At 48.2% G+C, this 13119-nt stretch overlaps 1 protein-coding gene across 1 annotated transcript; it reads left to right on the forward strand.

Annotated features, from left to right (window-relative positions):
- The first annotated feature begins 769 nt into the window (after positions 1–769).
- LOC146073725 (E3 ubiquitin/ISG15 ligase TRIM25-like) lies at positions 770–8068 on the forward strand. Its single transcript, XM_083181124.1, has one exon. The coding sequence runs from the start codon at positions 928–930 to the stop codon at positions 2506–2508; it is 1581 nt and encodes a 526-aa protein (XP_083037250.1). The 5' UTR covers positions 770–927; the 3' UTR covers positions 2509–8068.
- Positions 8069–13119: the final 5051 nt, after the last annotated feature.

Raw genomic sequence — 13119 nt, forward strand, 5'->3', positions numbered from 1 at the left:
AATGCTGCAATCCTCGGGTCTCAGAGGAGGGGGCGGAGCTAAAATGACACAAACGCGTCATTTAGCCCCGCCCCCTCCATGGAGATCCGTAAATTTACTGGTTTTGCATCATAGGGGCAGGGCTTAGTGATGTCACGCTTAAGCCCCGCCCCCTGAACGGCTGCTGGGAAACTCTCCTCTCCAGGCTTCTCCCGGAGAGGAGAATAACAAAGTCGGCAACCCTGGTGTAAAAGGGGTATTCATTTTGCTCGTTGCCAAGGGAGACTAAATTTGCTTATTGCCAAGGGGGATTCAATTTGTTCATTGCCAAGGGGGACTAAATTTGCTCATTGCCAAGCCCCCCCCCCCCCCCAAATGAAAGTTAAAAGAAGGCCCCTTTCCCCCTCCAAATTAAAGTTAAAAGTACTACACAGCCCAGCAAACACAGATCTAGTAAAAAAAAAAAAAAAAAACATGTGCACTGCCTAACTAAAGTCTGTGTGTCTGTGAGAATGTGTGTTCATACTTCTACACAACTTTCTGTGATACTGTACTAGTAGAAGATGGTGAAGCAATCTTGCAATGCCTCTTCTGAGTCTGCTGTTGACCTCCTTCAGGGCTTCAAGAAGAATCTAGATCTGCACATGACACAGCAACAGCAGCAACAGCAACAGCAGCAGCAGCAACAGCACAAGCAGCCCTGTTTTTCTATTCACTCACAGTCTCTAATTAGAAGAAAATATCTCAGCTGCCAAAGGTGGCAGTGCTGTGCTCAAGCAATGCATTGTATTGTATGCAATGTAAAGCGTGACTGATCCGGATCACCATTTTGGGATCGTCGGCTCCCTCGTTCTTTGGTGGGAACCGTTCAAAAGAACCGGATCGTTCACGAACGACCCATCTCTATCAGAGTTCACTTTCATTTCTCCCTCCTACTGAACTGCAGCGATGGCGTCTGCTGATCTGAGACCGGAGCTGGACTGTTCCATCTGCCTGAGCATTTATACAGATCCTGTAACCCTGAGATGTGGCCACAACTTCTGCCGGGTCTGTATTGATCGTGTGCTGGATACACAGGAGAGGGCTGGAGTTTATAGCTGTCCTGAGTGCAGAGCAGAGTGTCAGGAGCGTCCTGCACTGATACGGAACATTCCTCTGTGTAACATAGTGGGGAGGTTCCTGTCTGCTCACCCAGATCAGGAGGAGACCGGGATCTGCTGCACTTACTGTGTGGACTCTCCTGTACCTGCTGCTAAGTCCTGTCTGATGTGTGAGGCTCATCTGTGTGATAATCACCTGATAGTACACAGCAAGTCAGCAGTACACATCTTATGTGATCCCACCACTGCCCTGGGGAACAGGAAATGCTCTGTCCATAAGAAGATCTTCAGATATTACTGTACTGAGGATGCTGCCTGTATCTGTGTGTCCTGCAGTTTGGCTGGAGAACATCGGGGACACCTGGTGGAGATGCTGGGTGAGGCCTCTGAGAAGAAGAAGGAGAAGCTGAGGAATGTTCTGCAGAAACTGACCACAAAGAGAGCGGAGACTGAGAAAAGAGTCCAGAGTCTGCAAGAGCGCAGGAGAGAGGATCAGGGAAAAGCAGCGGGTGTAACAGAGACAGTCACTGCCCTGTTTAGAGACATCAGGAGACAGCTGGAAGACCTGGAGAAGAGAGTCCTGAGTGAGATCTCCAGGCAGGAACAGCGCGTTTCACTCTCAGTCTCTGATCTGATCCAGCAGCTGGAAATAAAGAAGGACGAGCTGTCCGGGAAGATGCGTCACATTGAGGAGCTGTGTAACATGTCTGACCCAGTGATTGTCTTACAGGAACCGGAGACAGGGGACTTGTGTGACACTGAGGACACAGAGAGATATGATAACCAGGTCCGTGGTGCAGGAGGTCTGGATGTGGGGCTCATCTCCCGGACATTACATACATTATCTGATATAATAACAGGGATAAATACAGGGATCTATGTGCAGGAAGCTACAGACCTATTACTGGATGTAACCACAGCTGGTAATAATATACAGATATCAGGTGACAGGAAATCTGCATCCAAGTCACCAAACCAGAATCACCCAGTAACACCAGAGAGATTTGAGTATCCTCAGGTAATAAGCACCAGGGGATTCTCCTCAGGGCGACATTACTGGGAGGTGGACGTCAGTAAGTCAGGGAGATGGAGGGTGGGGATGTGTTATCCCAGTATAGACAGGAGGGGATGTAAGTCACAGATTGGAGATAATAACAAGTCCTGGTGTCTGTGTAGGTATAATAATCAGTACTCAGTGATACATGACAGTACAGTGATCCGGTTACCTGACAATATCCCCTGTGACAGAGTGAGGATATACCTGGATTATGAGGCAGGACAGATGTCCTTTTATGCTCTGTGTGACCCCATCAGACACTTACACACCTACACTGCCGCCCTCACTGAGCCCCTCCATGCTGCATTATGGGTAGGGAGAAGGTGTATAACTATATCTGGGGGAGTCGGGAGCTGGGAGAAATTACCATAAGTAATCTGCCCAGAGACTGATGAATGGGAATCTGATTAGAGGAACATTCAGCCAATGTAATCTACTGGGTGGGGCTACAGCTGAGCTCCTCCCCTGTGTAACCAGGTGACCAGTGTATTGGATGTGTTACGGTTACCATGTTGGTGTGCTATAAGCTGCTATAATACAAATGTATCTCTCTGGGATGTCCCGGCCTCTGACTCAGCCAGTCTGCACCCTATTAAGGGCCATACACACGGTGTGATGTGGAGGTGCCGAGACACGGTACATTTTGTGCTTCATGCCAGTGGCTTAACTATGAATTGGGCGCCCCCCGCCGTTAATGGGGGGCGCCCCCCGCCCGCAGCCTTACCTGTCTTGCTGGTCCCGTCCCGGCTCCCTTGCTGGCTTCATTCTTCTGCTAGTGAGACGGACCAACACAAAATGTCCGTCCCCATAGGGAGCCGGGACGGGACCAGTGAAGTCAGGTAAGGCTGCGGGCGGCGGATTGGCGGGCGGCGGATTGGCGGGCGGCAGATGGGCGGACGGGAGGGGGCTAACTATAGCAGCACAGACCCCCGGCGCCCACACATGCACAGCGCCCCCCCGCGGCCGCAGGGGCTGCAGTGCTATAGTTACGCCTCTGCTTCATGCGTTTTGCACTAGATTGCTTAGAAATAAAGCATGGATTGCTCCATGTGTATGCCCCCAGCAATGGCGATGCGTGCTCCTGTGCATCGCCATCACATGCAGAGACAGACAGTACACGCGCGCTCTATCCTGCTTAGATCGCAGTGTTTTGCCTATAGCACAGGCAAAACCCAGCTCAGCACAGGCCGCGGGTGCATCGCCTGTGTGCCGCAATGTGTGCTGAGCGATCTGTACCTAAGCACTTCGCTGAGCACAGTAGTATTTTCATCGGGGACATCAATGATTGATAACCATCAAATTCCGTAATATATCCCTAGCCCTGAGAGGGTGACATCAAATGGCAGAGGGGGAGTCAATACCATGTAGCAGCGGGTGCAAAATATTGAAGCTCCTCATATTTTGCTACATCTGTGTAACCAGCAGGGGTGGATTTAGGGATCAGTGCGCCCCTAGTCACAAGTCAAACGTCCATCCCCCTGCCTAATTTTGTTTTACTTTAAATGATTGGTTAAATATAAGCTGTCACAGGCAGGGCCCTCCGCCCTCATGTTCTTTTCCTTCTCTTATCAAACCATCTTTGATGACACCAAATCCTTATGATAATTATCCCAGTGTCCTCTGCTGATGCAGCTTTGTCTATGTACCGTGTACTTGTCCTCTTTTGTAATCACCTGTAAGTCATTGTTTTGCTTATTTATCTACAGTATGGGCGCTGCGGATCCCTTGTGGCGTCATATAAATAAAGGCTAATTATAATATAATTATTTGTTTACTTAGTTTCTTATATAGTGCAGCAGATTCCGTTACAGCGTCTTATATAGCGCAGCAAATTCCTTTACAGTGTCTTATATAGCGCAGCAGATTCCGTTACAGTGCCTTATATAGCGCAGCAGATTCCGTTACAGTGCCTTATATAGCGCAGCAGATTCCGTTACAGTGCCTTATATAGCGCAGCAGATTGTTACAGTGTCTTATATAGCGCAGCAGATTTCGTTACAGTGTTTTATATAGCGCAGCATATTCCGTTAGTGTCTTATATAGCGCAGCAGATTCCGTTACAGTGTCTTATATAGCGCAGCAGATTCCATTACAGTCTCTTATATAGCGCAGCAGGTTCCGTTACAGTGTCTTATATAGCGCAGCAGATTCTGTTACAGTGTATTATATAGTGCAGCAGATTCCGTTACAGTGTCTTGTATAGCGCAGCAGATTCCGTTACAGTGCCTTATATAGCGCAGCAAATTCCTTTACAGTGTCTTATATAGCGCAGCAGATTCCGTTACAGTGCCTTATATAGCGCAGCAGATTCCGTTACAGTGTCTTATATAGAGCAGCAGATTCCGTTACAGTGCCTTATATAGCGCAGCAGATTCCGTTACAGTGTCTTATGTAGCGCAGCAGATTTCGTTACAGTGTCTTATATAGCGCAGCAGATTCCATTACAGTGTCTTATATAGCGCAGCAGATTCCGTTACCCTGTCTTATATAGCGCAGCAGATTCCGTTACAGTGTCTTATATAGCGCAGAAGATTCCGTTACAGTTTCTTATATAGCGCAGCAGATTCCGTTACAGTGTCTTATATAGCACAGCAGATTCCGTTACCTTGTCTTATATAGCGCAGCAGATTCCGTTACAGCGTCTTATATAGCGCAGCAGATTCCGTTACAGCGTCTTATATAGCGCAGCAGATTCCGTTAGTTTCTTATATAGCGCAGCAGATTCCGTTACAGTGTCTTATATAGCGCAGCAGATTCCGTTACCTTGTCTTATATAGCGCAGCAGATTCCATTACAGTGTCTTATATAGCGCAGCAGATTCCGTTACAGTGTCTTATATAGCGCAGCAGATTCCGTTACAGCGTCCTATATAGCGCAGCAGATTACGTTGCACTTTACAATAGTAGACAGTGATAAAACAAACTGGGTAACAACAGACAGACTTGGAGGTAGGAGGGCCCTGCTGCAAACTTACAATCTATACGGATATAGGTTGGGAAACACAAGGACAGGCACCAGTAATAGCATAGCTTGTAGGTCCAGAAGGGAAGCTATATAATACATAAGTGCCTCAGAGGGTTATGCGTGTGGTATATAAATAGGATAGGCTTGCCTGAAGAGGGGAGTTTTCAGGGAACGCTTGAAAGTTGTAGGCTATTACATTTCATTTAATTTTTTTAATTATGTATATTTATTAAGTGGGTCAGATTACAGGGGCAGAATGTGCATGTCCTAGCCATTTGCACCCCACTCAACATGGTGCATTGTACATTTTGGTCTGACAGTACCATACCTCCCAACTATCCCGATTACAGCAGGACAGTCCCGCTATATGGGGACGGTCCGCTGTCCCTCCTGCGGGTGGCAAGGTCCCGCTATATGGAGACTGTCCGCTGTCCCTCCTGCAGGTGGCAAGGTCTCTCTATTTGGAGACTGTCCGCTGTCCCTCCTGCAGGTGGCAATGTTCTGCTATTTGGAGACTGTCACGCTGTCCCTCCTGCAGGTGGCAATGTCCTGCTATTTGGAGACTGTCACGTTGTCCCTCCTGCAGGTGGCAATGTCCCTCTATTTGGAGACTGTCACGCTGTCCCTCCTGTGGGTGGCAATGTGCCGCTATTTGGAGACTGTCCGCTGTCCCTCCTGTGGGTGGCAATGTCCCTCTGTTTGGAGACTGTCACGCTGTCCCTCCTGTGGGTGGCAATGTCCTGCTATTTGGAGACTGTCACGCTGTCCCTCCTTCAGGTGGCAAGGTCCCGCTATATGGAGACTGTCCGCTGTCCCTCCTTCAGGTGGCAAGGTCCCGCTATATGGAGACTGTCCGCTGTCCCTCCTGCGGGTGGCAAGGTCCCGCTATATGGAGACTGTCACGCTGTCCCTCCTGCAGGTGGCAATGTCCCTCTATTTGGAGACTGTCACGCTGTCCCTCCTGCAGGTGGCAATGTCCCTCTATTTGGAGACTGTCACGCTGTCCCTCCTGTGGGTGGCAATGCCCCACAGTTGGGGGATCCAGAGATCACTGCTGCTTTGTGCAGCACTGATGAGATGCTGTGAGTCTGTGCACAGCATCTCTTCAATGCAGGGAAGAGGTAGGGAGGGCATGGAGGGGGTCGGGGGCTTCCCAGTCACTGGGAGAGTGCTGGGCATGGTCCGGAAATGTTAAAAACAGGGATCGCTGCACTAGGCTATGCCCCCTTTATCCCCCAACAAGTGCAACCCCCCAACAAGTGCAGACTCACAACAATGCTGCCCCCCAAAAAAGTGAAGTCCCCCAACAAGCACTGCCCCTAGGTAAGTGCCTTATCTGCCTAATGAGAAATCTGATCTAAATTTCCGCTGAATTTCCATGTCCAGCTGACAGCTGTGATTGGTTGCAGGGAGTGCCCTCAGCTAATCAGGTGCAAGCTCCAGAGGCCTGATTGGCTGATCGCATCCCATATGTTATGAAAGTCCCGCCCTGTGCAAGTCTGTGAATCAAAATATCGCTCATCGGCGGCAAAGCTGCAAATCCATTCGCATCTCACCATCAAATGATTTTCCGAGTCTGTGCAAGTGTGCGAAACTCTGACTCTTCCACAACTGTGCGACAGAGACAGGCTGATCGAGGCCAGAGATGATGTCACAGGCCCTCCCTAAAAAACACTTGGGCACGACCTCCATTTTTTCTGACACTCCCAGAAAACGTCCGGTCACCACCCACAAACGCCAACATCCTATCAAGCTGTGAGGGGATTGGGAATAGAGTAATTGCTGAATGTTGTCGCTGTTTAACCTCGCCCATGTGTGCTAAGGTCTGTACGCATGTGCCGTCATTCCAGAATAGACTTGCACATTCACACAGCAGATGCTATTCATAAATTGAGATAATTCTACAGCCTATCGAGATCTTATATATCTACTTATTTATTCCAAAAGACCAGCCGTTCCTGCATCTTCTAATTCACTAAAACATTGGTGGGTTTGTAGGGATTTCCCCGGATGTGACAGTTGTTATATAACCGCTTGTAATAAATCCATTTGTATAAGATGGCCACAGTAAATGTGATGTCCGATATCCAGGACTGCCAAGAGAAATCCTGGGCCCCGGTACAACAGATTCATGGTGCCCTCCTGGAGGGGTGAGCTACAGAAAATGGGTGTGGCCATTAAAGGGTATAGGGGTGTAGACTCCCATATACTTGCCCTTACATATTATGCTACACAGAATGAGCCATGGAATGACTCAAAATTCACATTATACCACACAGATTGAGGCAAAATTCACATTATACCACACAGATTGAGGCAAAATTCACATTATACCACACAGATTGAGGCAAAATTCAGTGACAGTGAGAGGGATGGCGGGACGTAGGGACAGAGACGTAAAGACGGTGGTGACAAAGGGACAGACAGTGGGGAAAGAGATGGCAGGGGCGCAGGGACAGAGACAAAGTAGGCTAGAAGGTCATTTCTATGTAAGGGACGGCAACAGAAATGTTGGTGCCGGTACACGAATATCACTAGAACCCCTTTGATTCCCCCCCCCCCCTTTAAAGCAGAGGGTGGATTTAAAGGGAAAAATAAAAGAGAGAGAGAGTGAGAATATACAGTAAAAGAACAACCCCTCCCTCCTCTACTCTGGACTGATGTTACTTGATCTAAAATCGATATTGGGCTTCCAGGTCTAAAACACTAATTTACGCACATTTATAAAATGACTATAAAAATTAATCTGTCAGTAAATGTGTGTTTTAGCCCTGGAAGAAATTTTGGTACTTGTGAGTTATCCGGGCTCCCGATTTTTTGATTGTATGCCTTAAGTTAAGGCATACAATCCGATGCGATGCGATACGATATCGCATCGCATCGCATCCGACCATCGGATGCGATGACCCGATTTTTCCATAGGAATCAATGTTAAAATGATTCCTATGGAAAAAGGGGTCCTTTTCATACCCCTACTATCCAAGTGGGCATGGAGTTGGATATAAACCTGTGGCGAGCGTAGCGAGCCACCGAGCCCGAAGCGTGGCGAGCGAAGCGAGCCCCGCGAGGGGACGGTATTCCGTGTCCCCTCGCGGGGCTCGCTACGCTCGCCACGCTTCGGGCTCGGTGGCTCGCTACGCTCGCCACAGGTTTATATCCAACTCCATGCCCACTTGGATAGTAGGGGTATGAAAAGGACCCCTTTTTCCCATTGAATTCCATGTTAAAATGGACTCAGTCCATTTTAACATTGATTCCTATGGAAAAATCGGGTCATCGCATCGCATCGCATCCGATGGTCGCATGCGATGCGATGCGATGTCCCGATCCGACCCGATTTTAAAATCGGACGCCCGGATAACTCACAAGTACCGAAATTTTTTTAAATCGATAAACATCGGCCCAAAGTAGACCAACATCGGGAATATCTTCAGGTGTATAGGGAGGTTGGCATGTTATCTGTCTCATTGGGCTTCATGTGTCATTGGTATAGGAGTTGGTGACCTCTCACTTCTGTGACATTATTAGAAGGTAATTGGCCCATGGCGACGCTCTTTGAGGTGAACGTGAGTTGCTTCCGTGGTCTCCCCTGATCAGCTGGTCGTTCTTCCTTCTGCCGCCAAACTGTATTATTTACGTAATAAAGATGACTCATTTTCACGCCGCTTCTGTCTGGTGTCATTATTTATATTTGTATATCATATCCAGTGGCGGATCCAGGGGAGGGGGTGCAGCACAGTGCAAAATTCAAATAGGTGAGCCACACCAACTGCCAGTTATTTCCAGCAGGGCATGGAATGGCGGTGGCTTCAGCCCACATCTGGAGCTGTCACAGATCTATATAATGTTTAGGTATAATTGTTATGTAATATGCATTTGGAGCAGAAGCGGTGATCAGCCACTAATCTGTGTAATGACAGGGAAAATATAAATAAAAGCACGTCACATACATTTTACATACAGTACATATCACATACATGTCACATACAGCTACCTTTGGCTTCCACAATGCTTTTACCTACGATAAACATATATGAGTAGGACACCATTAGGATTAGGATTTCCGGACACAGGACACCACCACAACCCTGGCCAGTGCTATTAACACTGATAGCGGATACGTTTAAACCCCCCCCCCCCCCATACACCAAAACGATATTGTACCCAATCGTACAATCTCAACTGGTTGTATGACGGATTGTATGCACACAATCGTACAATGCGCAGTCCCGCGGGTTGGAGGATTGGATCTCTAATCAGAAGTGCTGCATCAGTTGGGATTGGGAGCCAACTGGTGTCAATTGAGTGGCAGTTTTCAGGCAGTTTAGGTGCATACCATTGATTGTGAGATGACCAGTCGTATGCAGCAACTGGATTGTATGACGCATAGTGAGTACATTGTGTGTCCAAAAACCACCAAGGACTGAGGAAGGGAAAGTTGAACGCAATCATGACTGTTAGCAGTGCTGTGCTTGCTTCTATTGGCTGTGATGTAAGCTCCGCCTACTGATAGCTGTGTAAGACTGGTCCTTACATAGATCCCCTACACCTGGACAACAGCTCCCAGCATGCCTTATTGCCCAGCTGTAATTACTTTGTCCGGATTGTAATATATAATTGCTATTATTTTTTTGTACTAAAAAAAAATCTCATCACGCAACACTCCACCATTACACCCGCCCCTCTATAATCGTACCCAGGCTTATCACTTTTATACGCAAATGTGTTAATAATATTATTATTATTATAATTAACCCTCACTATGCAGCATATTTATTCATTAATTATTAGGCTTTTGACCCAATTATTATTATTTCTTATTGCCGCTTATTGGGGCAATAAGAAATGTTCAGATCTGGGTAAGGGTCCTGAGATAGGAAATCATACCACTTTGCTCCCAGATTCAGGGGGCAGCCACTACTGCGAATGTGTGGTGTTCTGACATTCTATGTGCAAGTGGAGAGTCCTGGGGCGGGATCCTACATATCGCTCTCCTGGACTAATTATATAGTTAGTCCATCTTGGCTTGGATATTGCCTTTGGTTCTAACCCCTCGGAGGCCTTCATGGACTGAAGAGGACCTGATCTACACCAAGGATAGGCGAGTATGGAATGTTAGTTAAAGCTTTTTGGGGATGCCTACATGGAGAATAGGATGTGACTGGCTACAGGGAATGTAGGTAATTGTGTGATTGTAAATGTGTGTGACAAAGTTGTAATTTCATGACGTGTGTGTCTTTTATATTTATTTTTTTACAGGAGGACTATAGGAACCAGCAGGCCCTTCAATGTCTGGCATGCTAGTACTTGTGGTTTGTCAGTATCGGCATGTGGGTGAGGCTTGCTGGGACCTGTAGTCCTCCTGTAACAAAAAAAGATATTTTAAAACTTAAATGCTATCAACTCTGCACCCACGGCCCAGGAGTGCCGGAGATAGCCCCGGGCTTCAGCCCAGGCCTTGGGTGCCAGGAAACCCCAGACTAGGCTGATTAGTTAGATGGGGTAATGTTTCTTCCACGGGGACCCCATAAAGTGTATCCCTTGGCTGTGGCATTAATTACCAGCTAGTGGTGCCCGGTGCTAGCGCCAAAAATATAGGGACCCCTATGTCTTATTTCCCCATATTTATAGAAAAAGGAGCTGGTTCTTAAAACACATAGGGCCCATAGACATTTTGGGATACAGTCAACATCCAAAAGGTCGACACATGAAATATGACGACATGCATTAGGTTGACACACAATAGGTTGACATTAAAAAAATTAGGTCAAACTTGGTTATTTAAAAAAAAAATTTTTTTCATACTTTACTGTCCAAGTGGGAAGAGAGTGAGGATATAACAGTGTGCCGAGCGTATAGAGGCGCCGTTTATTTGGTGTCGAGAACGGGTCTGAAACAGTATTCACACCCCCCCCCCAGCACAGGGAAGGGAATGGTCGCGCTGGGGGCAGGGGGTCCCTGCAAGTGTCCAGGGCACTGTGTCCTGCCCTGCCCGCGGTGAGAGCGGGGGCTGCTGCTACTGCTGGCGGCACAGTGGACTGCGCCGAGGAGGTGAGCAGGGACGGGCGGCTCTGGCTGGGGTGTGGCGGCTGTCTGCCCTGTCTCACCATCAGCCTGCAGGTTCTGGAGCGGGGCAGCAGCGGAGTGCGGGCAGCCGGCTGCGGGAGCCCGATGTGGATGTCCCGCTGCCTCCTCACCCTCTGGGGCGGGGAGGGTACCGCTTTCCACTATGCTCGGAGAGACGGCGCTGAGACACAGGCAGCAGCAGCGCAGGGTGTGCTGATGATGAGAGGGACGGAGAGCAGTCAGCGATGCAGCTGATGGAGAGCAGGCAGGGGGGCGCATGGTGAGGTGATGGGGGGGGGGGGGGGTTAACGCTTTACCCTGTTGCTTTCACACCGCAAACCTGCTTTAGACCAGGTATTTACATGCGGTGTGAAAGGTGTTAAACTTGCTCTGACCAGTTTCAAAAAACTTTTAAATACCTGGTATGAGCAGGTTTTGCGGTGTGAAAGCAGCATCAGTGAGCTTAGAAGCAGTATGACAGGTGATGGTATTAGTGCTGCGGAGATGTTAGTGCTGTGCAGTGTTAGTGTAGCAGTAGTTGGTCAGGTCAGTGAGCTGAGAAGCGGTATGACAGGTGATGGCATTAGTGCTGCGGAGATGTTAGTGCTGTATAGTGTTAGTGTAGCAGTAGTTCCTCCTCAGGTCAGTGAGCTTAGAAGCAGTAGGACAGGTGATGGTATTAGTGCTGCGGAGGTGTTAGTGCTGTATAGTGTTAGTGTAGTTGGTCAGGTCAGTGACCTGAGAAGCAGTATGACAGGTGATGGTATTAGTGCTGCAGAGATGTTAGTGCTGTACAGTGTTAGTGTAGCGGTAGTTGGCCAGGTCAGTGAGGTTAGAAGCAGTATGACAGGTGATGGTATTAGAGCTGCGGAGGTGTTAGTGCTGTATAGTGTTAGTGTAGCGGTAGTTGGTCAGGTCAGTGAGCTTAGAAGCGGTATGACAGGTGATGGTATTAGTGCTGCGGAGATGTTAGTGCTGTACAGTGTTAGTGTAGCAGTAGTTGGTCAGGTCAGTGAGCTTAGAAGCGGTATGACAGGTGATGGTATTAGTGCTTCGGAGATGTTAGTGCTGTACAGTGTTAGTGTAGCGGTAGTTGGTCAGTGAGCTTAGAAGCGGTATGACAGGTGATGGTATTAGTGCTGCGGAGATGTTAGTGCTGTACAGTGTTAGTGTAGCAGTAGTTCCTCCTCAGGTCAGTGAGCTTAGAAGCGGTATGACAGGTGATGGTATTAGTGCTGCGGAGGTGTTAGTGCTGTATAGTGTTAGTGTAGCGGTAGTTGGTCAGGTCAGTGAGCTTAGAAGCAGTATGACAGGTGATGGTATTAGAGCTGCGGAGGTGTTAGTGCTGTATAGTGTTAGTGTAGTTGTAGTTGGTCAGGTCAGTGAGCTTAGAAGCGGTATGACAGGTGATGGTATTAGTGCTGCGCAGATGTTAGTGCTGTACAGTGTTAGTGTAGCGGTAGTTGGTCAGGTCAGTGAGCTTAGAAGCGGTATGACAGGTGATGGTATTAGTGCTGCGGAGGTGTTAGTGCTGTATAGTGTTAGTGTAGCGGTAGTTGGTCAGGTCAGTGAGCTTAGAAGCAGTATGACAGGTGATGGTATTAGTGCTGCGGAGATATTAGTGCTGTACAGTGTTAGTGTAGCGGTAGTTGGTCAGGTCAGTGAGCTTAGAAGCGGTATGACAGGTGATGGTATTAGTGCTGCGGAGATGTTAGTGCTGTACAGTGTTAGTGTAGCGGTAGTTGGTCAGGTCAGTGAGCTTAGAAGCGGTATGACAGGTGATGGTATTAGTGCTGCGGAGATGTTAGTGCTGTACAGTGTTAGTGTAGCCGTACACATAATAATGAAGCACAAGCACTTAGTAATGGCTCAGAAGTCATTCTTCTACCCACCTCTCCCGTTGGAGGGAGGAATGAAGAGGACCGTGCTGCCCCATGCTGCGTTCAATGTCAG

Source organism: Crinia signifera, chromosome 4 (assembly GCF_055691185.1).
Source record: "Crinia signifera chromosome 4, ASM5569118v1, whole genome shotgun sequence".
NCBI lineage: Eukaryota > Metazoa > Chordata > Amphibia > Anura > Myobatrachidae > Crinia > Crinia signifera.

What these genes read in the sequence shown, in the direction of transcription:
- LOC146073725 (XM_083181124.1), top strand. Translation starts at nt 928, where the DNA reads ATGGCGTCTGCTGATCTGAGACCGGAGCTGGACTGTTCCATCTGCCTG.